Source organism: Pholis gunnellus (genome assembly GCF_910591455.1).
Source record: "Pholis gunnellus genome assembly, chromosome: 5".
Lineage (NCBI taxonomy): Eukaryota > Metazoa > Chordata > Actinopteri > Perciformes > Pholidae > Pholis > Pholis gunnellus.
In genome coordinates this window covers 11446500-11471975 of record NC_136531.1, presented here as the reverse complement: position 1 = coordinate 11471975, position 25476 = coordinate 11446500, and the positions used below count along the sequence as shown (strand labels likewise).

The following is a 25476-nucleotide window of genomic DNA, read 5'->3' as shown; positions in this document are numbered from 1 at the left end:
GATCACCTTAATATTTATTTATTTTCATGTGCACCATGCAACATGGCCGGTTAGCTCAGTTGGTTAGAGCGTGGTGCTAATAACGCCAAGGTCGCGGGTTCGATCCCCGTACTGGCCACTGACTCTTTTTGTTCAAGTGACATTTTTTCATAGTAAAACTAAATAATCCAATATGACAACGTTTCATTTCATTCTTCACGCAACATTAGGATATAAAAGGTCAAACCTCAAAGCTTTTTGTTGTGTATAGCCCTGCCTATATAAAGGCTGACACTTGATGGCGACAAAGTCAACACTTCAAGCTGGAGTGTCATGGCTCTGAAAAGCCCTGTTTAACTTATTGTGACACATAAAACAGTCTTTTTCCCACCTAGACCGCTAGACTGGGTGTACTGTTGGATGAAAGCTTGTTCATTGTCTTTTCTGTACACATGCAAACAAAGCGTAATTAATGTAAAAAATGTTATATCAATGCAGTAGTCTAGCTACATGACAGAGCTCCCCAAAACATCAAACTCTAAGCAAACACAGGGGTTGCACTATCAGGGAAGGGCATTTTAAAATTCAAGAATCCAGTATTCAGTTTTTAGAAAACATTTAATAAAACATTTGAAGACATGTGGACTGTGGGAATAATATGGGATTTCCCAGTCCAGATATTTGGCAAAAAACTGATGAAATCCCACATAAATTAAATGCATCTTCACAGTGACCCTCTTCTTAAACCTACTGAAAAAATGACAAGTTGAAAATGCAACTGCAGCCATGACATTGTGTTCCTGTCACATAATGGCTTTTTTTTTTCTAAACAATGAATCAGAATTGACAGGCAAAATTAGTACCCAACACACTTCAGTCCTATGTAGAAACATCTGAGGCATGTATTCCCTTTGCGGTCGCCTTCTTAGCTGGGAAAGTGAGACTTTAGGTGCTCCTTCAGAGCTGGTATAGTGGGAATATCTTTGCGACACATGTGACAGCGGAGAGGTAGTTTCAACAACTCGCTGGTTCCTTCTTTCACATTGACTCTTCCATTTGTTTCAAGCATCTGAATGACATCTGCAGATAACAAAAAGGGTAAAAAAACACTTACTAGTAATGGACACAATGTGGGACATAAAGTTAACAACATGTAATTTACTCTCACCGTGAGACTCCATGAAATAGTCAGTCGTAAATGAGTTCCAGTGCTTTTTGTTCTTCAAACAAGGAGAGTCGAAGTCTTGGCTGATCACATGGAGGTGTACATGACTGTAAAAGAGAATTTAGACAAAATGTGTTATATTTTGACGTGTCTACATCGATTACGTGCTGATCCTCCACCTCCTTCAAAAAACACCATACCAATGCTTTTAATACCTTTTTTCAAAGTGTTTTAGACTGATGTATTTGGGTGATTGGCCTCAATGCACACCATCAATGCAAGGCCTCTAAATTCTGTCGAAGGTATGTGAGCCAAAGCAAGCTTACGATGTTGCACAACATACTTTGAGCTCTTTGTGGCATTTACTTTCAGGCTGCAATAAATATGTTTCCAATCAATCACTGTATTTTCTCTCTTTTTTTCATTAAGCTTATAACTCCTCCCACTTAGTGGCAGTAAAGTGTAAAGATCAAAGTCTCAACACACGACACAAAAACGGATAAAGAGGAGTTGAGCTCTGAATAGAAATAAGAAACTCTTTTTAAATTGCCTCTAATGCTTCAGTATGTGATTCGCTTTGGCTGTATGCTACTATGTCAGTAAGAGAGCGGCAAGTGTATTGGTAAAGCACATTTCATACACAAAGCAGGGAATAAAACATTGTAACACAAATTTTTTTAAAAAAGGACAGAAACCGTATAAAAGGGAAAAGACAGAAATGAATACGAGAAAGGTAAAGATGTAAGTGAAAGGTGGAAAATGATGAATGCTTAAGTTTCAATTAACGGCAGCTTCTTGTTACATAAAAACTGTACAATACCAGGTTTAACTGAAATCGGTTGTTGTCCATGAGGAGGGGAAATATATTAATCGATTTAAAAACCTATGGTATGCTTTATAAAAATAGCCGTCAGTAGCGTAAAATTTACAGTATTTGCATTAAATGCAGAAACACCAATACGGTCTTTCAATTTAACGGCACCATTCAAACAGTGATTACTTACCTCATACTGGGGATGGCATGGTACCCTGTACGGAAACGTAGCGAGCTAGCATCTGGGCACTGCTGAACCATCTGGTCAGCGACTTGCTGCATGTGTTTCACCAGGTCGCAGTGCTCCTCACTTAAGGCCTTCAGGCTGGAAATGGTCTGCCACGGGAGCACCAGCCAGTGGTAGCGAGCTTTGGGGTATTTATCTTTGATAACCACTACCTTGTCGTCCTTGTATACCTAGAGGAAAGCAGACGTTGTGTTTTTATCAGTAACAAATCCAGCTGCGGTCCAGATCACTCAGTAGCACACGAACTGTAAACAGCTACCTGCAAATTTGGGTCTTGCATTGAGGTCTTCAGACCTTGGCTCCAATGCCCAAAGCTTTCCTACAACAAAATAAAGGTAAAATATGTAATGCAGCACACTGGCTTTATAGAAAATCCATATAATAGAAAAACATGTGAACATCTTAAAAACAATATTCGACAGAAGTGTGCACACACTTTCTTCCTTCTCTTACACTGGTGTTTGTGGCTTCTCCGTGGCTGACTGACACAGAGACCTTTTGTGTCTGTTTGGCTGCTTTCACACTCGGGTCCTCTCTGCGGCTCTCTGTGTCCTCTGAAGACGGCTCTCGTGGTCTTTTGGTGCCGCCACGGTCCCCGGTGCGATCCTCCTTGAACTGTACAGTGTATGGGTAGAGCTGGTTGACAATATGAAGCTGCTGTCCAGCCTTCAATTTGACCTCATTGTCCTTCCCCACCACCGCGGAATCTACGGAGGTGGGATTGAAGCCCAGCTTTGAAACAAAGACAGGAAATGAGACACAGAATGATCAAGAAATAATATTTAAGTATTTGACAAAACTCAGCAGAATAACTTCTTTCTAATGTGTTGCGAGTTCCACTCGTATAAAATCAATATCCCTTACCTGTTTAACTTTGACATAACCTTTGTTGCACTCTGCTTTCAATTCAACTGGTTGAGAAGGGATAACATTTGCACCGATATGAAAAATAAACATGTATATAAAACAAACAAATATATAGCCCATGACAATTATTTATACATTCTACACAATAAAATTAACTATACGGGGAATAAATCATTTAGACCAATTCAAATTGTATCCCCTACAGACAGATAAGGTATGAATACATTTTTGTAAACAGAGGATTCTATAGTTGCAATGCAACGTTTTAATTCCCTAAAATCAAAAAAAAGATGTTTTATATACATAGTTTGTATGATAATCACCATCAGATACTAAGAATTAAAGTTCGTTTCAAAATGCTTAACTGTGTGACATTTATGTAAAATATTAAACACTTTTAACATTTCCCTTTCTTGACGCAGCCGGTGTATCACACAGAAATGTCGCGTTATATTACCTTGCTGTCGAGAGCATTTTTTGTCTTTAATAGTCGTCTCTGGACCTCGACCCAGGACAACTGTCTGTTGGTGTGGCAGTCGGATGGGTTTATGACTATCCGCCTCACTAATAAGCCAGCATATTGGCATTTTATCATGTTATGTTAGCTAGCTATTTTTTACAGAGTTGCAAAACTGTTGCAGCCCCACGCTTTGTTTTGGTGACTCGCCCTCGTCGCAGGAAACTGACGTCACTGAATCAGATTTTTTTTTGTAGAGGCGGGTTGGAAGAGAAGCTTCTGGAAGAGCCTCTGTGAACTGAGGTTGTGAGGATCAAACTACCGTTTCATACAAGGTTGGTCAAATATCAACTGTGACGACATGTTTTATTTACACAGGTGTCACGTGTAATTGCTGTGATAATCGTGAGAAAAAAACTGTATAGAGTTAGCATGTTAGCATTAGCCAGGCTATCTTGTGCTAGGTTAAGTAACGCTAGCTAAAGTCAGAAGGGCCTCACAGGTATGAAACCTTGTCCGCCTTTATCTTAAACAGGGTAACAGGTAGTTGCTAATATACAAGCATCAATTCACTAATACTCGTGTCAACCAAACATATACCTGTGGTGGTCACATAACGGTAGTTCGTGGTTCAGCCTCCCCTGATCTGAGGGAACATTTAGCTAACACGAGTAACGTTCATGAAAACAAGCATGACGAGTAAAAAGTACCTTTTACTCGATCCTCTTTTGTTGGTTTCCTTTACTTCTGTCTACCTTGTAATAGCTACGTTTCATGTCAGGCTCATGGACCAAATATAGAGCAAGAAAAATAATATGTATTTACAATCAATTATTATCCACATTACACAATGTTACTGTTAATCGATATTATAGCTAAATAGCATTGCTCACTATCAAAATGGAGAGAGAAACAACTGCCACTTTGTTAGGATCATTCACTAATTCAGTTATAAGCATGTTTATTTGGTATACCTAGCTGTTTTAGAGAGGTATTGCGTCAACGTAATGGCCATCCCTGTATATCCATTAGGGTATATTAAAATAATATCTACAACTGTCGTGATTGTGGATTTGGCTGTTACACTACACTGCATTAGTTATATATGGGTGTGTCTAAATGGCATGGGAGTGTTAACCTACACATAACACGTGACCCTCACCACAGCCTGATTTCTGTCTACGTTTACGCTGATGAATAATAAGCAGCACTATACAATCTTAACACACACCTGAGAAATATTCACGTGGTGTCATTTTACGTCTATGCATAGTACATGTATATGTAGTACATGTAGTACATGTACGGGGGAGTACTGTAAATCCTGAAAAGTGAGACTTTGAGTGCAATACAAATGTTCATAGAAGCACACCGTAAGCATATACTTAATTGTTGGTAAACACCAAGATTACATCTGTACAGCTTAATGCTGCTACATCCGTCATTCAACTGAGGGATACATTTTGAGGCCATATTTAATGATTGTGTTTAAGATATTTCAAATGTTTTTGTCCACCAAGGGAGACGGAATATAAAGAAATTCCTACTACATTTTTTTGTCAGTAAAGTTAAAAAAAGCAGATCCAAATCTATCCTTTTTAAAGCTGAACATTTCCTCCACCACCAACATAACGGCCTCTCTCACAGACATGATGATAGTGTTAACGGTTTCTCTTTCCTTTTGTCACAATGACGTAGTTCAGATTTTCACTTTCTCACCAAGTTGTTTTGCTTTTAGTTCAGATACTGAACATTGGAAGGTTACTGGAGATTGAAATACTGCTTATGTTTCACCTTTTCTTTTTACTTTTTTTTAAGGTTATCCACCAAAGACAAACATGGTCAAGGAAACGGGCTTCTATGATACATTAGGTGTGAAACCTAACGCTACTCCCGACGAACTGAAACGGGCCTATCGTAAACTAGCGTTAAAATATCACCCCGACAAGAATCCCACCGAAGGAGAGAAAGTAAGTACCTGTTTTTGCACTCAGAAACATTTGCAGCTTTAATTCGTATGCAAGTAATTTTCCTTGCATATGAATTAGTAATGGAAATATCCTCATAACAGTCTTACTCTTTTTATGAATAGATGTCAAATCTACTGGGTTTTTAGATATAAACAAATGTAATTGTGTGTAGCTTTTGTTAAATCTATGTTTGATGGTTTGGTAGATTTATCAAAATGTTATTGTGGCATATGCTACGGCCATACAAAAGTAATATTTAAAGACCTCAGTTATTATTTTGCATACAATGCCAAAGAGCTGAATACCTTTTTTTAAGCAGCTGTATGTTGGCAGAAATGTTTTTTTTTTACCCTCTTCAAAGAAGTCTGTATGTAATTGTGTTCCTTTGCTTTGTAGTTCAAGCAGATCTCACAGGCATATGAGGTTTTGTCAGATGCCAAGAAGAGAGAGGTTTATGACCGGGGAGGTGAAAAGGCGATAAAGGAAGGAGGCACCGGTGGTGGTGGAGGTGGGGGGAGCTTTGCGTCGCCCATGGACATCTTTGACTTGTTTTTCGGTGGAGGTAGCCGGATGCACAGAGAGAGAAAAGGTACGGAAATATAGAAGAAACCATCACTGAGCTGTATTTCTGTTTTTGAAAGCTGATTGAATTGTGTAAAGCGATACAATGCATCTTCTGAGCCAGAAGCAGTTGTGTTGGGGGAGGAGGAAGTTACAGTATTGAATACTGTTTGCTGACACGACTGATTATTTGAACTATTGATTAATCCGTGACTTGTGTCTGCTTCTTTTATCAGATCAATAGTCCAAACAAAATATTCAATTTACTGTGGCATAAGACCAAGAAAAGCAGCCAATTAGTTTGTTGTAGATGTCATTATTGGTGTAAATGTCACCCGATGGATGATAAGAACCTGAAGTACAGAAATGCCAAAGTCTGTAGTTTATTTTCCAACTGTAAATCGTACTGTCCACTACATTTCCTGTTTGCAATTGTTAAAAAACAAAATGAAGGGGACCTTATCCAAAAGGGGTGTTTCTGTAAAGAACGTTTACATTGGCAGATCATTACACATTATTTTTCAACTCTCAAATATCAATATTTGTCAGTCGGCAGCACACGTGACTTTGTCCGTGCAGGATTTAGTTAAAAGGGAACAAAACAAAAACATCTTCTTGCTCTCAAGAATCTCCTCCTCATTCCATTTTATTACAGCCAAAACACAGGGCTGTCAAATATTATACAAGTCTGAACTTATTATCTTATTTGTGACCATAGGGTTTGGCTATTATCCTCAAATAGAGACGTAAACACACAGCTGATCCCCATCTAAAGCCCAGTGTCATCTCCCATCACAGCTGTCTCTCGTTCACATTCTTTGCACAGTCTTGTGATGATGCTGTAATTTGCGATTGGTAGCCGAAAAAGGCTTGTAACATGCCATATGAAAGGAAACTGATGAAAGGAGTGTGTTGATGAAATCTAATCCGTTGCCGACTTTATTCCATGAAACTGTGTTTGCTAAAACCTCTGATTTGTCTGCCGCAGGGAAGAACATTGTTCATCAGATAACGGTGACGCTGGAAGATCTTTATAATGGAGCTACACGAAAACTTGCTCTCCAGAAGAATACCATTTGTGAGCGATGTGAAGGTACGTCGGTCTCTGGAGTTGTTAAGTTTACCAAGAATGATTTTCAGCACACGCTGATCCAAGCAGGCCATGAAAAGGCTCTTTGTCCAACAACAAAACACGATCATTCTTGTAAATGTAATCCAGTCCTCGTCCACCAGGTCCCCGCAGTTTATATAATCCACCAAACCTAAAACAAGGCCTTCATCTTTTGTTCTCCTGTGTGCTGACAGCTTATTTTTCTCGGCAGGTCGCGGGAGTAGAAAAGGAGCTGCACAGATGTGCATGTCCTGCCACGGCACGGGCATGCAGGTCCGCATGCACCAACTCGTGCCAGGTATGGTGCAGCAGGTGTCCACGGTGTGCCACAGCTGTCAGGGCCAAGGACAGAGAATCAGCCACAAGGACCGCTGCAAAGCATGCGGAGGTCGAAAGATCCTGCGCCAGAAGAAGATTTTGGAGGTCCACATTGACAAAGGTGAGAGTTTATCCTAAATCTATCTGTAACTTGTCTGAGGAGGGAAAACAAACGGTACATCACGTCGTCACTTCACTGCCACAGGAATGAGAGATGGCCAGAAGATCGTTTTCCATGGAGAGGGAGACCAGGAGCCAGGAATCGAGCCGGGTGACATCATCATCGTCCTGGACCAGCGGGAACATTCATGTTTCACCAGGTAATACATCGTCTGTTATCAGCTGTCTTTTGTTCCTGATGCCGTGATGATAGTGATGGTATATACAGTGTTTGTATAATTCTGCTCACCTGTTTTTTCTCATCTTGCTGTCATTAGGAAAGGAGAGGACCTGGTCATGTCCATGGAGTTGCAGCTGGTTGAGGCTTTATGTGGTTTCAAGAAACCTGTTCAGACACTGGACAACAGAACACTGCTCATCACCTCACGTCCAGGTGAACCAAACCGCTAAATGCACAGCTACTGAATGTCAAGTTGAGGTATTTGAAAGGGGAAAAAGGATCCGTTTTTAAGATATTTTCCCCGGCACATCCTAGTCAACAAACACGGAACAGTTGTTTTATACTTATAGTCAGTGTTTTTTTTTGTTTTTTTATAAGAGCTTGCAGTGCTGGTTAATCTAACAGACATCAGTCGTTCACGCTACCTCTTTACCATTCACACAAAAAAATGCAGCTGAATGAACACTGCCGAGTCCTGAGTGCGTTTGTAGAGTGTTTTTTACAAGTGTTCATTGCTGTACACTCCACTTCACTGAATAGACACTCACTTTATGTTAATAGTTCTTTTAAAGACGACGGTGCTGGTAAACTATTTTAGAATGGGGTCTGGTGGGTTTCGAGCACAGGATACATCCAATGCCTCAAATTATTTACATGAATTGGATTTCGACAAACATTTTTGTTTTGTTTTTATTAATACAAGTGTGTGTTTGGCAGCAGTGCTCACCCCACCCGTGGGCCTCCATTTGGGATAAACAGCATTCCGCCAAATTAATCTACTAAAGAAAACACCTTTAAAACAATCAAATCCATGGACTTTATTAATAGGAAAACATAGAAATGGGACAATACAAAATCGTAGGCTGAGAGGCAACATGACCAACAGTCTCTACAGCTGTGACCTTATTATTCTACTGCTGATGGCACGGGAGCTTTTAATCACCTTCATCCCAGACCAGGTGCACCTCGTTAAGCACACCTGGGCAGAGCTACTAGAGCAGGAAAAGGGGACAACGGCCTGGGGAACATATCCAGCCATAACACCAGAGAAAAACGACCTGTACTTATTCATTCGTACTCGTCAGACAATGTAGAACACCTGATGTTTACCTACAGATCTGCTAAAAATAAACTTTATTTTCATCAAGATCCAAGCCTCTACGCATTCATCACGTATTGGCAAGATCATTAAAGATGACAAGAGAACGTAAAATATAGTTTTATGAGTTTTTTTCATGACTAATGTGGCCCAATTTTATTTAATCACAGGGGAATTGATCAAGCCTGGAGACACGAAGTGCGTCGTGAGTGAAGGGATGCCCATGTATCGCAGACCCTTTGAGAAGGGCCGCCTTATTATTCACTTCTCGGTAAGAACTTTTTCCATATCCACTTATTTTTTTAATCAGTTCGCTTCTTTTCATCTTTTTAAAATACCAACAAACCAAAAACAAAGGAAGTATTGTACAGATCATCACAATATTAAACTGCTGAGGCTAAACACGTTTGTTGTAGTAAAATAGTTTCTGCTCGTCTCCTTTTTTTAGGTGGTGTTCCCACAAGCCAACTTCCTTTCTGAGGACAAGCTGAAGATGCTGGAGCGCTACCTCCCGGAAAAGCTGGACCCAGAGCAGCCAGAGAGCATGGACGACGACCTCTACATCTACGCCGACCTGGAGGACTGTGACCTGGACAACAGGAAAAGACACAACCAGCAGTACTACTACATGGAGGAAGACGACTATGCCAGCCCCGGCGGTGTTCAGTGCCAGACGTCTTAAGTAACAACTGGCCCGTTCTTAATCCAGAAGCCCTCCCCTCATCTCTAAAGTAAAGCACCTTTTTTTGGAATTTAGTGCACTTTTTATTTAACTGTTGTTTTTCCAAAGTTTTCTTTCCATCTCAATCAGAAAACAGTGTCCCAACGCCCTCTTGATTTATTGTTCCACTACTCTTTGGATGGAGTAGAGTATCATAGTTCCAGGATTAATCTTCTGGGTGAATGGGGCTTCTCGTCATCTCTTGGACCTTTTTTCTTTTTATTATTTTAACTTTTTTTCAATCACACTGTGATTAGAGACGAGGGGTATCGGAGGCTTCAGAAAAAAACTTTTGTCTGAACAAAGACCGCCTGCTTTTTATGCATTTACACTAAAACGGATGCCAATATTAAGATGAAAATAACTTTTTTTTTTTTTTTTTTTATAGTGTTACTAAATCAGTTGTTGTTGTAAACCACTTGTTGATGACTTGTTCAATCCGTTGTGTGTGTGTGTGTGTAAAGACCCAATCCTCAGATGGCGGTGGATGTGCATCGAGTTGAACGTTTATGCTGTTTTACCCTTTCAAGGGCTATTTTCTAGACATTTCTTAACGATCTTTAAAAAATGTGGCACGAAGACGTGAGTTGGTAGTAATTTAAGGTGATCATGATTCAAGCATGGCAGTATTTAGGTTCACGCCACTATTGTAGATTTTTCAAGCTAATATTTAAGTTTGGTTTAACACTTTTGAGCTGCAATCAGTTCTCTGGTGATGCCACACTTTTTTTGGAAACCTATCGTGTAAAGTAACACATCTTGTATGTATAAACAACACAGTTTGATATGAGCCAAATATGACTGCATATCAATGGCAGGGTAGGTATTAGGTCAAAGATGAGTAAGAAGTCACTTTATTTTGAAATAGCGGATATGGGGTGTTTCCAAGAAGCAGGTTATCTGGATAACTCAACTTCAGAATGGGTATTTTAACAGAATTCTGTGATTTGGGGCTTTCACTTGGCAAAGAGATATCTCGGATAACTTGTTAATAAACCTGCTAACGGGTCCATAATGCCGTCATGGCAAATGTTTTCCTTCTCTTTAAAGTGTCGAGTGCCTAGCTGCACCCAAGTCTTACAAAGAGATCGTTTTAGGTTGTTTTAAAGATTGAATGTTCTTGAGATTATTTCAGTTATGTGATTTCTTTTTTTTTAAACAATTGGTAATTACAAATTTTAAATCAAATATAAACTTGTTTATGGTTTTTTGCTTATGTAGGCGCACAAGAAATTAAGTCATTTAAATGCCAAATAAGTCTGGAGGTTGTGGAGGGACCTGGTACCTCGTTGAAGTGTCTGCTTGTTTGAAAGCCTTGTAACTTAACTTGAAGCTATAATGCAGGTTTTTGTGTTTCAGTGATGACTTTGCCTTGGATATTGTAAAACACAACTATGCTCACCAGAAGGGAGATTCCTTTAATTGTTGAAGCAGATGCAAATTAATGAGTGCTCGTAATGTCCGGGGAACTGGACTCAAAATTCAAATAAGTGTTTTCAAGTTCGTAATTTGACTGACGGTATGTGTGCGTGTTAGGACCAATGATCTACTTGTTATGCTCATGTTTTCTAATTAAATGCAGTTTGATGGTCTCTCTCAATTGTGGTATTACTTTCTGTGAGCGATATTTACTTTTGTTACCAGGACATCCACTGACATGTATAACATTTAAGAGTAGTAATTTCAAAAAAGACCTTTTTAGAGTTTTTCCTCTGAACACCCACTCAGGTGTTTTCACTTAATCTGGCTGATTAGACCTCTTCTCTGGACCGTGTGGGCGTGGACAGACTGAGTGACGGACGTCTTCCTGAGTCTCCTGTTTGAGCTTTCTTCAACCAATTAGGGGCGGCAGAAATTAGGCCTTAATCAGTCGTATTGGTAGATGAAGATTTGTGACCTAATTAGTTTACATCAAAGCTCTGGCCCTCCTTCAACCCGAGCAGAGGTCTGACCAGCCAGAAGAAAACACCTGTGTGGGTGTGCAGAGGCCTAACAGTAAAAACAAAACCTTGAAACTACCACAACGCTTCTGTCTTTTAGCTGGAGTAACTCTAGCTTTTTTGTTAACCGTCTGCATTTTATAGCTGAACTGCATCTTAGATAATATTGGTTGTCTTTAAGGTTCAGAAATAATTCTAAAACATTGGCCCAAAACTACAACTATTCTGATAACCATTTGATTATTCAATCATGTAAGTCATTTTTCGGCTCCAGCCTTTAATTTCATACTTAAATTTGGCTTTTTCATGTAGGGGAACATCATCTGATACTTCAGTGAGTTATTTTATAAGTTATTATTTTTAAATGGCACACAAACATTGGGAACTGTAAAGGCTTTTTGAAATTTTATTGATAATCATTTTTGACATGACTGGCAGTATTTTATACTAATTGATATACAATAGAGCATAATGACAACGTGTGTTTTGCAAAAATGATACATGAATGATATTACAGACACAGATGCTAGAAAGTGCCAAATACTGTCGTACCAATAAACACCGGTCGAGGCAGTAGCTCTGTTTCTTGAAGGCATACTGATGCACATGAACACAGTCAGTGCAACAAACGTTCAATACATTTATTATATACAAAGAAGTGTCACTGGAGCTCCGTTGAGGTTTATCATTAGTCATCATGCATATTTTTAAGGAGTACTAAAATTATTGTAGAGTCACATTTAGACAGTGCACTGAGGTAGCATGCGGGGAACACGGAGGACAAAACAAATCATTTCATCTGAATCAAAGTTACAAAAGTATTATTACAAACCAAAAGCTGACAAATGCTATACCTGATATTGTTTGTTCATGCCCAAACAAGAGGCTTTATTTTTTTGTATTAAAAAGTTCACCATCATGCATTTTCATGTCTAATAAAGACAGAAGAGATGAAAATGATTCAAACTGCTCTGGTGAAGTTGGATCCATGAGGAAGAGTGTGTATGTGTGTGTGTACAGTATGGAGTATCCAAATGTTTATAAAGCAAATACCTTTACAAATTATTCAATCAAACAAATAATGTATAAATAACAAATTCTACGTAATAAAAATATATCGATTAAGACCCAGTTTATAAATGAGTTTAACAATATGCCCAAAAGACTCTTAAGTGATATTCCAGATTGTTCTTTCTGTCAAATGAAACACTCTCACTGGCTAGCACCTGAACTTGTTGACATTTTGAAATGATCACCATTTATTAAAAAAATATAAATTAATATCTGAGGTTCCAAGTTTATTCTCGACCTTTGGAAACAGCAGGTCAGGAAACAACTTGACCACCGGGTCCATTTGGCAGCTGTTGTGCTTCTTTCATCCATAACACATGATATTCATCACCAGATGCTGTCTGCCCGATTGTCATGGCATTTTCGAAACTGATGTTTCTGCAGTCGAAAATGTATTTGGCACCTCAGCTTTTGTGGCAACGTTGACAAGCACAAATTAAATTGCTGTAAATTTGAGCATCTGCAATTCCATGACGAATGGAAAAATCGATCAGCTGATGAAGATCATGTGATGTGGCCTAAAGCTACAGACCAGCTACTTAACGGACGTTGTGGCGAATAATAACGGATGATTACGGATGATTAATGTATCCATTTCCGTCGTCTTTAAGTGAATACGTTGCTCTACAAGCATGTGTAAGGCTCTGTGGATCCTCACGAGACAGTTTAAGGTTTCCATAGCCTCAGGAGGCCGTCCTCGCTGTAGGTGGCGATCAGATTCTCATGTGGGTGGTGAGCGATGCCAATTACATCTTTCTCGTGAACCTGTGGGCGCAGAGGAACACAGATCACCACACATTCTCTGTTTCCCGTCAGCCCCACTGTTACCTTGTTTAGGACCGCTAGACAGCCGCAGTGACACAGTCAGAGTATCGAGTGAGACGGAAAACCACTCGATATATAAAACATCAGCAGCTCAGGGTGGATGAACAGACGCCTCTCACCAACTTTGATAAGGAGTATTCAGCAGAGCTTACGGTCAGCGTTTTCTGCAGCCTTCCCGTCGTATAGTTGAAGCAGTACAGCACTAGGTCCTCTCCCACACAGTAAATCCACTCCCCGCGGGGTGACAGGGTGCAGCACACAAAATCGGCCTTTTCCTTTCTCTCTGAGCAGAAGGTCTTCACGGTCTGAGGAGAAAGAGGGCATTCACCGTGTGAGTATTGGCGTAACCGAAATATGAACAATCGTAGTATAGATTATAAGTCAGGGAGCTCTCACCTGACCGTTCATGCTCATGATGACCACCGTGTTGGAGTGATTACAAATCACAAAGTGCTCTGGATTTTGGGGAAGAGGAATCACATTGTTGACAGGGTCTTCTGGGGTCCGGGACAGAGATTTGAAAGTGTGGATGCACTGGCAGGATGTTGTATTCCAGATCTAAAATATGCACCGAAAATGTGAAATGAATCCACTGAGTGACTCTCCCCTAGCCACATAATGATACTGACGCAGCACAGACACGAATACAAGTTGCTCCTTGTACCTTAACTGTGCCATCAGATGAGGCACTGATGATGTGAAATCCATCTTGAGTGAAAAATGCATCATTGACAAACGACGAATGGCTGTTCAACTCCTTCAGTGTCTTGCCTGATCTCAGTTCATGAATTCTGAAAATAACATTGACATGTTAAAAAAAAAAAACTGATAACAAAATACCAAATCAAATAAATCAGCATCTCTGACTAATTATCAAATCCATGTTTATTCAACTAAAGAGTGGGTTTTCTTGGGAGCAGACAAAACGTGTTGCTGAGCTGCCGACGTGTTACTTTTAGCTCCTGTGTGGAGTGACTGGGTGCAGATTAGCTAAACCATGACAGCAGCCTAATGCTCACTGGTCTACTACGTCTCTGGGAGGATGATTTTGTGTATGTAAACAATTCCTATCTCTTGGAATTTGCGACGGGAGGAACACATTGCAGCTTTGTGCCTGAGCCCATGGTCTCTCTCGGCTACACCCACACAGCACATGTGCTTCAGACACAGCAGAGAAGCTCAGCCCACACACCCCAGCAGTCAGAAATAGATATTCAACTCCTCAGCTATGAAGGGGATTCAGTGTGTGTGTGTGTGTGTGTGTGTGTGTGTGTGTGTGAGAGAGAAGGGAAGTGAAAGACAGACGTCCTTGCCCGAACATATTTAGTTTCAGGTGTAGTACTCATGCAACATGTCATATCGGGCCTTAACTGCTGGAATTATGGAGCTTTACAAAGGTTTAAAAAGCAGTTCACTTCAAATGAATTACTTGTTGAATTACTTAACTGGACAAAAAATGAAATAGGAAAAATATATTAACAGATGCATATAACATTAAACCTTCAACACCGCTTAATTCTAATATTTTCTTTAATCCTATTCTTATTATTCGACATTAAAGCGTTAACTGCTTGTTTTCTTCTTTATTTTATTCCACAATATGCAAAGCGTCTTTGAGAACTTTTTAAAGCGCTATATAAATCTGATCCATTATAATTTAACTGACCTCATGTTTTTAATTATGAGCCTCTACTGTCCATTCACAAGAACCAGGAATTGAGCTAAAATACAAATTCAACAAATATACAATGGGACAGTTTATAACGAGATGAACTTGGTGGTGTTGAATTTTGTTCCATGACAACATTCAGTTTTGAAAAATACTTTTCTGTTTCTGCCTTGTTGTGCTAATCCTCCGTGAGAGGTAAAAAGAGCTCACTGGCCTCCAGCTGAACTCATTTTCATGTGTGCACCTTTGAAACTTTTGCGAATCGTGTCTGAGGTCAGTGAAAGCTCTCCCTTCCTCCCACAGTAGACAAGCAACGTTCTGCCACAACAAGGCTCCAGTGATTGAACATGGCTCCCAACATAATTGTTTCTCTTTTCAAACTTATGGTCCATCATTTGTGAATTCAGATATTCACTTCCCCTTTTAACTAAAATTGAATTTACTGTTAGCTGTTTCAATATTTGTAATTACTTGTCTCTTTTCCTTAATCTCACTGTTTGCTGTCCAGTTCAATGTCATGCCATTTTTACCATTTGTAAAGCTCTCTCTCTGTCCTCCATACCGAGTTTAAGTCTACAAGTCAAGTTCAGCTGATATGTTTCGACTATGAATATCAGTCATTGCAGTGTACATGAATTGTGACACATCCCACCTGATGGTCTGGTTAAAGGAGGCACTGAGGATCTGGTCGTTGTCCTTGGAGAAGCTCAGACAGGTCACACCTTTGTTGTGGGCGTGCTCGAACCTGCGCAGGCACAAGCCGCTCTGAATCCTCCACACCTACGCCAACAACACGCACACACACATTTTTTGGAGAGAAGAAGTGAGACTACCACTTTAATAAAACATTTTTAACTCAGCTGATAGCACAACATCATTTTTCAACATTTTTGCGTTGATAATAAAACTTTATCAATGAGGACACAATGATCGGTTGCTCACAATGACAAACATGCAGAATAATATCAACTGACGGTATTATGAGATCCAAACCTTTATTTTGCCATTCTGAGCTCCAGTTGCCAGTAGATCTGTATCCTGACTGAAGCACATACACAGCACAGCATCATCCATCATCATGAAGCTGTCTTGAGCCTGGTACTTTACATCCTAATTCATTCATGCAAACACACACACACACACGCACACATGCACACATGCACACACAGAACAGAATAAATCAATGAAATAAACTAAATAAATAGCAGAATAATGCATCATATGTTGTCATATAAACTGGTATTTATTTGTTTGTTATTTAATCAGATAACAGTTCAATATCTGTTTGGCCAAGAGAGCAACGTTGAACAAAATACATTCCACATAAACAGACTACGTCTTAAGACCAAACACTACAAAAAGACAATATGCAGTTACAATGCATAAACAGGCATTAGTTTCCAATCTAAAAAAGAAGAGAAATATAATGAACTAAAGTCTCAATACATTGAAGTGTCATGATACGAAACATGCCTTACCTTACTGATTTTTCCAGTGTTAAAGTTCCAGACTTCAATGAACCCGTCGACCGATCCAGTGATTAAGTATTTGCCATCAGGAGAGAAACGGGCACACTCCACATGTGACCGCCGCCCAAACTGCAGGTTTGAACGACACACACAAAATAGGGTCACCTTTTTTTGGTTTGCTGCCTGTGATCCAGCACTGCACTGAGACATAAGACACAAACTAATTTCAGGCAGCTTCAGGGAGGCGTGAAATTGTATGCCATGCTGCCGTGAAGTGGCATAAACTGACCGCTCACACACAAGGACAAGAAAGCAAGGACGAGCAGATTCAGCTCCATCTCGATGCAAGTGATGAGAGCACAGCCAGAGACTGAGACAAGTGTCTTCAGGTGAGTAAAGCAATCAGTTAGTGTGTGTGGGGGTGTAGGGGTGAGCGTGTGTGTGTGTGTGTGTGTGTGTGTGTGTGTGTGTGTGTTTACATCAGTAAAAAGAGAAAAAGTCTTCTTTACTGTAAATTCACTGTGTACAACTACAACAATGTAATTAGTAAACTCTCACAACTACCAAGCGAATATCCAATGCCCTAATACTGTTATATAGTGATATAGAGTATAGTAGATATAGGATAGAATGAACTAGAATTTGTAATTCTCTGTTAATCAGAGCAGGTGGTGGTCTACCTTGATGTGGCGGTACAGCTGCGTTGGAAAGCTCTCCTTCTCTATGTGTCTGTCCTTGTTGGCAGATGTGTCGATGGTCATGTCGGGGGAGGGATGATCTGGATACTGTTGTATTCTCATCGACTGTGGAACAGTCAAAAGAAAACATAAGAAGTATTTATGACTATTTTGACTACTTGCAGCTTGAAAAATGTAAAAGCAAATAGTGAATCCCAAAAGAAAGAGATGAAGTCATACATGTTATCAGCATGGTTATTGGTAGCGGTTGTCCTGTTGCATTTCGAATGGCAGCTTTATAATTTAGTACAATAACATCTTATAGACTACAGCCAAAACACTATAAATTGTAGATACCTTTTAGTATTAGTACATTGCATCACGCCTGCATAAACAACATGGGAACCTGCACCACTGTCTCTGAGTTAAACGTCAGTGGGATGTATTTCTTAAGGACGTTCTTGGAATCACTGCAAGGTTTGACAGTCACAATCTTAGTGTTGAAATATTGCTGTTACAGCGCCGGTGACAATATAAAACCGAGGATATAAAATGTATAGTGAACCCTCTGCTGCACGAGTAATTTAGCATTTTTGACAAGAGGCCTATTGAACAAATAATTACATATTAAAAACAAAGAAGGTTGATGCTTTGGGACGGTTTTCACGACTGCATTATGTTCTAACGTGCTGCTCCTTCCTATGAAGCAACAGTCACTAAAACTCTTGTCTTTCTAAAGTATTTCTCAGAAAAATGTAATATTCATGACTAAATGAGCAAAAAGCTAAGTTTGTTTAAAGAAAAGAAACAACTCATTATTTATTTGAAAGTTTAACGCTCAAAAAGTCAGATGTTGTGCTTCATTAGGACTGTGTGGTTGCTGTTTGATCAGATTTCATTGCTGTTAGTCGTGTCTCTTTGCAAATCTAGAGCAACGTTTTCACAGAACTTTCTAATAAGCTGCAAAATAAAATTATAATTAAAGTATGTTCCATCAATTACCATTTTGTAAATATACACTGAGTCTGTTTCCATTGCACTTTGTCTCATTTTGCCTTTTTTCCCTGCCGTTTTCACGCAATTTCAAGAGTGAGTAAGAGTGATATTGATCACTATACTCACACCGACTTGTTCCAGGAGCCCCATGAGGCGAGAAGGTGGCACCACGCTGACCTCCCTCACCAACGCCTCGGCTATTGCCCGGCGCCGCTTCTCCTTGCTGCCGCCGTTCGGGTACGCCTGTAGTGAGACGGAAAGGACTTTATTAATATTATTTAGGAACTTGTCGATACAGCCGTTCAAAAGAAGAACACTTTGTTGTCTTACCTCACAGGGGTCAAAGTAGGAGCATGTTAGCAGGTTGTCCAAATGGATGTACCTCTCTGGCTGCGTCTGCTTCAACATGATCATCGGGTCAGTTTGTCTGAGGAGTGAGCGAGCGGCTCCCACCTCCCTCATCTCAATGAGCTCCATTACAACCTGATACAGAGATCGGTGTTCATCAGACGCTGCTTATTAAATAACCAAGACGGGAAAACTATCATCTGATCGCCGCGAAAGCTCACCTGCTCATAAAGGTCAATAAGTGTGTTGTCGGGCAACTTGAGGGACTCGATAGCCAGCAGGACGGAGTCCCAGTGGCCGCTCTTTATATCTGCAATGAAGCTGTCGATGCTTTCCACTGTGTTGAGCGAGACAGTTGTTTCCTCCTGCAAGGTGGTCAGTGTTCGGTAGAGGTTGTTCTCCTTGAGGTACTGCATTATTAGGCGGATCACACTAGAAAAGAAAGGCTCGTGTGACAACCACATCCTGACTGATTATCCTACCTACTGTGGGGTGAAGTCATACAAGCATTAGAGTTAAATTACAAGTTGCAGTTGGTGTACAAGCATAAAGGGCATACCACATCTTTGTTGAAGTGATTCTGTTGGTGTGTTTATCACTTCAGACACACTAACTAACGATACTGGTGATCAACTGAAAACTGGCACAACTTTAAATATAAAAGATAATGTGCGGGGCCGTTCAAAACAAGACTAGCAGCAGCACCTGCTTCGTGTGTTTTTTTTGTCCCACTTTAGAGCCATCTGCTGAGCATTTACACAACTCTGTTGCATCTCATTTCCCCTCTGTTGTCACTCAATCTGCACCACGCAGGCACTGCCTCTATGCCAGTTTGAATGCTAACTCCCAATTTACCTCCCCCCCATGTCAAAGCCCACCACAAGATGAGTTTCAGTTTTGGCAACAATGCTCCATCCCCACTTTTCCCCACAGGATGATTAACCAATAAAAAAAGCACACCCACATCCTTGCCAGGGGGTGGAGAGCCTATCAAATCAACAGGCAACATGTGGATGAAAGTGACTGTATGTGTAATGACTGCAAAACAGCCCTTTGAGCAGTCTCACGTGCGACATTGGACACATGTAGTTGCACCACCACAAATAGTGTATTAATAAAGAAAGCGTTGCAGTGATTGGAGGTTCCACAACCGACTGAACAAACCCCACATGTGTGCACAAACCGCATGCAGACAATAAATAATACCAGCGTCATAGATAAATAGGAATGTAAAGATATCATTTCTTATTTCTTTAAATCATCCATCAGGCACACATGTAATGTTGCATGTTATTGTAAGAGGGAACTTTTAGAAGGACGCAAACATCGTAGCAAAAATTCCCCAAATGAATATCAGTGACACAACCTTCCAGCTTCATAGGGTAACGCACATTTGAGTACCCATAAAAAAAAAACACATGCCTCTCCACAGTCAAGACACGCTGATGTTTTCTCTTTGTATTGCAACACATGTGGTCTTATCATTACTTATCTGTTGTCAGCACCAAGCTATCACTGAAAACGTGTGATTTACCAAAAACCAAAGAGGAAATGACACTTACTCCGAGGGCTCCATCCCCGTAGCCATGCTGATGTTGTCTCCTGCTGTTTGTCACGCTGGACTGACGTTCTGGGCTCGGCGCTCGCTATAGACACGTGAAAGCGGTGTGCTGAGGACCACCCACTGCACGTGCTTCTCGTGTGTCTCGTATATAATTTGCGGCGGGGCAGCAGTCCCAATCCCTGTGACTGCCGCTGCCACACAAAGTCTTGGCGCCGCACCCCCTCCCACCCGGACGCGTGTCGATACATCGAAGGAGGATGTTCTGGGCACGTTGCAGCAGACGCGTCTGCGTTCAGAGATGCGGCAGTCGGCCGCGATGACAGCAGCATCAGCACCACGGACAGAACCTCGGGGCTCAGAGCGTGCTCGCCTTTAGGAACAATAATCCTCGCTCTTAACGTCCTCTAACAGGGAAAATCACCTCAGTGCTCATCAGTATGCAAATACAGAGCTGGGTGCGTCTGTGCCTAATTTGACCCAAACCCTGCATAGGCTACCTGGTGATTACCACTGTCTTCCTGTAATTACACATTGTGGGTGTAGGGGGTGTTGTGAGTGTTAATCAGTTTTACGATGTTTGCCGCTTCAGTGCTGAGTGTTTATTTAATCTGCGAGCCTCTGTTTGCGGGCCCACGGGGGCAAATGAACCTGTTGTTAAACAGGGGCCTCGTTAATCCAGGACAGATGTTTATTCACTAGTTGTGGCGTCAGAGCATTAGACAAACTACACAACAACCTTCCTTGTTGTCAAACCATTTGTGAGCCAAATCCCACGTGTATAGGCCTACACAAATAGATTATACATATGAGGCCATTAACAGTTAGCCTAAGTTTATACAATAGTTTATTATTTCATAAGCAATCTATATGGTATAATTGCCCACATGTTAACAGAATAAATACAAATAATGACAATTAACACACGACTGTAATGTGTCTTGCTTTGACTCGGGCTGGAGACGGGTCAGGTTGCTTCCTTCCGTGGCTGTATATACAACACTTTAGTCACTTGCAGCTTTACATCCAAAAAGCCTCTTACTGAAGCATACGATGTAGCCTTCCTGGTGATGTGTGCTGTCAGATATCAATCGTGGAGAGACCGTCTGCATCTATTTTCAAGCCTCTGTTCGCAGACAGGCAGCAACAGCAGCGCTGCTTAAAGGAGGATTTTATTTGACCCCTTGTGTTCCACTATAAGGCCTCCAGATGCTTTTATATTCTCGACATCAGAATCAGCATCCGTTGTGGATCACTTCTCAAAGGTCTGGAACAAAACGGTATGCTCACCTCGGTGGTGTGCCCCAGGGATCAGGTGGTGTTTGATTTGATCCTGACACTCAGGGTTAAGAAAACTGCCAAATTGACCGACAACTTAATTGACTATTGACAGGTGTTGAACAGCTGTGATGGCCGAGTGGTTAAGGCGTTGGATTCGAAATCCAATGGGGCGTCCCCGCGTAGGTTCAAATCCTACTCACAGCGTTGGCCTTTGATTTCTGAGCCACTAGTGACCACTTAAAGCAGAACTCCATACCTGTCCTGGTAATTGCAAGACGTTGCTATCATTGCTGATTAAAATATGAGCTATAATTTTATTGATATTAAATAAAAGATATACTAAATAAAAGATAATAAGCCGAGGCGTTTACTCTCGTGCTGTGATTTGTTAAATAAAGGGCGATGACACCAATTAATTAAGTAATTACGTACACAATCTAGAGTTTCTTAGTCAGTGCAACACTAATTATAATATGCTAAAAACTGGATATCGACTCAAAGCTCCTGAACATCCCTGCAACTCTGCAATGTAACTGTTCATGATGATGAAGATTAGATTAGAATAAAAACAATACACGTGTTTTATTAGCTGAGTAGCCTCTGATGCAAACTGAATTTGCGTTTTAATATCTCGTCACAGCTGCGTTGACATGTCGCGAGAACTGACAGAGAACTTCAGCATTAAGCAGGTGAGCGCTATTTCACTACGTGACCAGGCGATGTGAGCAACAGTTTTCTCCAATGAAGCCGCACTTTGTTGGGTGAGTGTTGTACTTTCTTGAACACCCCTTTCAACCAATAAAGTCTACAAAGAAGGTCACATTCCAGACATTAACTCATTTCATTTCCACTCCTATCAAAGAAGAAGAAGAAACATGCCGATGAACAACAACCAGGTGAGTACAATCGAGGTAGATTAACCCTCGTTACCTGAATTCACACGGCATCAACACCTGACAACAAGTCGCTCTCATTTTAGTACCGAGGGAGTTCTTAAAAATCTTTAAAATGTCTTCTGTTTAAATGTCGTGTTGAATAGTTTCTTACAGGACATGCTAGAGGTTCTGTTTGAGTTAAATGTCCCCATCTTAATTGGAACGAGGGCTTCCATTTTGATGCTCAATTTGTCAATTAAAATCATTTACGTCACTGTAAACCCCTGAGGACTGCATGTGGACTCTGTGTGTTTGTGCTGTTTTCTTTTCTTGCAGAAGGTGCAGAGTGCAGCTGCCAGACTGGCCAAGCTGCCCGTGGTTCGCTCGGCGTGCGCCAAGCTTTCAGTCTTGTACATTGACACTAAATGCAGCCACCCCAGTCTGAGGTCTGTGTGTGACGTGCTGGAGAGCAGCGTGACGGCTGTAGTGTCTCCCGTCGTTGTTAAGCTGGAGCCTCAGAGTGAGTGGGCTACTGTTTGGGCCAACAATACTTGTTTGGACTGCCTGCTGGTGACTGTGGTTGTGATTGAAAGAAACTGTCAGGGAATTTACCAATAACGTTGCAACTAACGATTTTTTTTTTTTTTTTTTACCGTTGATCAATCTGTTAATTAAATAATTATAAAATGTCAGAAATTTGCAAAAGACACCAACGGAAGTTCCCAGAGACTACGGTGGGGTCCAAGTTTCTTGTTCTGTTCAGTTCAGAATCCAAAGATATTAAATTCTATTATGAATATCTTTGGATTGGGTTATAAATTGGAATCATACAAAAGCACATAAAATTCTCACATTTGTGAAGTTTGAAACTCTCCATAAACAAGTACCTCATCGTCAGAATTGTTGATTGCTCTGTCGATTGACTATTTGAATTAAGTCAGTGATTCAGGTTTACATAAACGGTTTATTGGGGATCTATCACAGGACAAGCTTTCTGAAAATAAATCCCCAAATTACAACCCTACAAGGATTAAACAATCAATGGAATAATGTATATCGTAGGAAATACATTGTTTCGGTTGCTGTGTTGAGAAAAAGATGAAGCAGATGTTTGAGTTATTGGCTTCACTGTCTTGAATATTTCCACAGTTTCCATTGCAAATGACGTTGCATGTAGAAGTCTTGACTGGCTGGAGATTGCATTCCCAGTAATTCACACACCAACAGAGCAGGTAACCTTTTCTTTCCCTCCTTTCAAATCTTAATGATACACACACATAGTCCTCAAAAAGAGGCACAAGAAACTACAACAGTCTTTTCCTGGTTTTGCCCGTTTCACCCCAGATCGTGGCCACTGCCAAGAACAAGATGTATGAGATCCAGGATGTGGTGAGCATCGCAGCTTACGGTACTATGGACTGTGTGGCGCACACGGTCGCATGGGTGACGGGCGGCGCACAGCAAGCTGATGACCAGGCTGGTCAGTCACTTGTGGAGAGAGCCGTCGCTGTGGCCAGTGTGGGGCTGGACTCGGCTCTGATCATCTCCGAGGCTCTGATGGACCGAGGGCTTCCTGCCACCGAGGAAGATAAAGGTATACTGATGGCGTCGCGTATGAGTTACTGATGTGAAGCAGCTGGAAGTCATATTCACAAGTTACCCTTACTTTATCTTCTTGCTGACTTTCTAGAGGAAGAAGCACATTTGGTCCAGGGTTTTGAGGAGGCCACAATCGGGAGAAGATACCCTGTGCGACTGGTTTCACTCGCCGCCAAGCTGTGTAGGAGGATGTACCACATGGTCGGCTCCAAGATGCAGTCTGTTCAGGTGTGCTGTGAGTACACTGTAAAAGGAATGGTTTCACAATCTGGAAAATATGCTTATTTGTCGAGTTAGATGAGGATTAATCCTTTTTTAATATTTATCCATTAAATATGAAGCTACCGACGGTTAGAGTAAAGGTTGGAAACTATCAATTTCTGACCAAAACCAAAGAGTAGAACCAATACTTTGTGGATTCTGTGCTGTAGATACTTGACGTTTGGGTGAGTTTATTGAACTCGTATCTAACTCTGCAAAAACAGCAAATTAGCGCATTTTCCAAAATGTCAAACTATTCTTTTAACAGGAGGCTGTGCATGCATTCCAAAAGATACTAACTTATTATTAATGCATAAATATTTATGACATGGCTGTTAACTTTTACAGAAGTTCAAGGTGACAGTAATAAAATAAAGGAAGTTTACTTGACTTTTTTTTTTTTTCAATACTTCAACTCAATTGGCCATCTGTCTCTTTCACAGCAGGAGAAGCACAGGTGTTTTAATAACCTTATTGGCTCTGTTTCAGTGAGCTAACACGCACGATACAGGACCCTGAAATCAAAGCAGCTAAATGATATTTAGGTGTCTTTACTTTAATTTACACCTGTGCTTTTCCTATGTCTTTATTGAAAAAGGCCTGTTGCACCCACTGTCATTTTAGCTTGCATGAAAACATCTTTGTAAATCTGGTTAAATACCTTTTCTTCCCAACAGGTGATGGTGAACTTGTCCAGGTCTACAGGTCGGATTCAGGACCTTCAGACCAGCTGGCTGACCTTATCCTGGAGCGCCCAGGTGCTGCCTCAGTTCTTGCAGCATCAGCTCGTGTCCGTGTGCTTCTTCATTTCCCAGATGTACAACCTCAGCTGCCCTAAACCCCACAGCTTTTATCGGGATAGAAGTTTCCTCAATGCTGCAGAGGGCTACTCGACTCAGAAGGCCGTGGTCCAGGTTCACCCACAAGCCAAGAGCCCCTACATGAGGCGGCTAACCAAGACGCCTGCGTTTGAAAATGGGTGTGATGTTAAAGGATGTGATCTGTGATTTATAATGTAACTATTTGGGTATGTGTGTTAAAGTCAGTTGCTCCCAGACAGGTGCAACCACTTATTAAAGTTGAACATTGAAGAAATTTGTTCTGTCTTGTCCTTTTAAGTCTTCAGCTGTTATAGCAGACAAGGTGTCATGTATCTGGTACATATCACATGCAAAACTTTTACGTTAGTCATTTAGCAGACGCATTTATCCAAAGCGCCTTACAATTCAGTATTTATCTATACACCATAGTTACA

General features: G+C 40.8%; 4 protein-coding genes and 1 long non-coding RNA gene across 7 annotated transcripts; 3 read left to right on the top strand and 2 right to left on the bottom strand.

The window, feature by feature from the left end:
- Positions 1 to 578: 578 nt before the first annotated feature.
- Positions 579 to 3735, bottom strand: aptx (aprataxin). Of its 3 annotated transcripts, XM_079159303.1 has the most exons (7): positions 3530 to 3735; positions 3070 to 3116; positions 2659 to 2937; positions 2465 to 2524; positions 2149 to 2375; positions 1148 to 1251; positions 579 to 1059 (listed from the first exon to the last, which is right to left on the bottom strand). In XM_079159303.1, exons 1-7 carry the CDS (start codon positions 3657 to 3659, stop codon positions 905 to 907), a joined length of 1002 nt encoding a protein of 333 aa, XP_079015429.1. In that variant the 5' UTR covers positions 3660 to 3735; the 3' UTR covers positions 579 to 904. The 3 variants fall into 3 exon arrangements, with proteins under 3 accessions (XP_079015429.1, XP_079015430.1, XP_079015431.1); XM_079159304.1 differs by lacking the exon at positions 3070 to 3116; XM_079159305.1 differs by lacking the exon at positions 3070 to 3116 and having other exon boundaries at positions 2659 to 2820.
- Positions 3736 to 3791: 56 nt separating this feature from the next.
- dnaja1 (DnaJ heat shock protein family (Hsp40) member A1) lies at positions 3792 to 11243 on the top strand. The gene is made up of 9 exons (XM_079159302.1): positions 3792 to 3864; positions 5348 to 5499; positions 5896 to 6088; positions 7049 to 7153; positions 7383 to 7610; positions 7695 to 7809; positions 7927 to 8042; positions 9099 to 9199; positions 9377 to 11243. Exons 2-9 carry the CDS (start codon positions 5368 to 5370, stop codon positions 9608 to 9610), a joined length of 1224 nt encoding a protein of 407 aa, XP_079015428.1. The 5' UTR covers positions 3792 to 3864; positions 5348 to 5367; the 3' UTR covers positions 9611 to 11243.
- A 2083-nt stretch (positions 11244 to 13326) lies between these two features.
- LOC306696397 (WD40 repeat-containing protein SMU1-like) lies at positions 13327 to 21740 on the bottom strand (the record flags this gene model as incomplete). Its single annotated transcript, XM_079160001.1, is given in 14 exon segments — positions 13327 to 13425; positions 13638 to 13790; positions 13882 to 14043; positions 14150 to 14276; positions 15807 to 15934; positions 16148 to 16264; positions 16633 to 16752; positions 17304 to 17426; positions 18423 to 18539; positions 18627 to 18779; positions 18866 to 19076; positions 20207 to 20258; positions 20261 to 20612; positions 21687 to 21740. Coding segments are annotated over 14 exon segments (1968 nt in total).
- A 461-nt stretch (positions 21741 to 22201) lies between these two features.
- LOC306695892 lies at positions 22202 to 22835 on the top strand. Its single transcript, XR_013767091.1, has 3 exons — positions 22202 to 22247; positions 22349 to 22382; positions 22698 to 22835. It is a non-coding gene; the product is annotated as an uncharacterized lncRNA (long non-coding RNA).
- A 17-nt stretch (positions 22836 to 22852) lies between these two features.
- On the top strand, positions 22853 to 25228 carry LOC306696396 (uncharacterized protein; the record flags this gene model as incomplete). Its single annotated transcript, XM_079160000.1, has 5 exons — positions 22853 to 22881; positions 23511 to 23593; positions 23706 to 23955; positions 24052 to 24188; positions 24899 to 25228. The coding sequence occupies exons 3-5, from the start codon at positions 23730 to 23732 to the stop codon at positions 25226 to 25228; spliced, it is 693 nt and encodes a 230-aa protein (XP_079016126.1). The 5' UTR covers positions 22853 to 22881; positions 23511 to 23593; positions 23706 to 23729.
- Between the last annotated feature and the right edge of the window lie 248 nt (positions 25229 to 25476).

What these genes read in the sequence shown, in the direction of transcription:
- dnaja1 (XM_079159302.1), top strand. Translation starts at nt 5,368, where the DNA reads ATGGTCAAGGAAACGGGCTTCTATGATACATTAGGTGTGAAACCTAAC. An exon ending in CATTTGTGAGCGATGTGAAG is followed by an intron (nt 7,154 to 7,382) that starts GTACGTCGGTCT and finishes TTTTCTCGGCAG; the next exon opens with GTCGCGGGAGTAGAAAAGGA. An exon ending in GCCTTATTATTCACTTCTCG is followed by an intron (nt 9,200 to 9,376) that starts GTAAGAACTTTT and finishes TCCTTTTTTTAG; the next exon opens with GTGGTGTTCCCACAAGCCAA.
- aptx (XM_079159303.1), bottom strand. Translation starts at nt 3,659, where the DNA reads ATGCCAATATGCTGGCTTATTAGTGAGGCGGATAGTCATAAACCCATC. An exon ending in TGCAAGACCCAAATTTGCAG is followed by an intron (nt 2,376 to 2,464) that starts GTAGCTGTTTAC and finishes GCTTTCCTCTAG; the next exon opens with GTATACAAGGACGACAAGGT. An exon ending in CATGCCATCCCCAGTATGAG is followed by an intron (nt 1,252 to 2,148) that starts GTAAGTAATCAC and finishes TCTCTTTTACAG; the next exon opens with TCATGTACACCTCCATGTGA.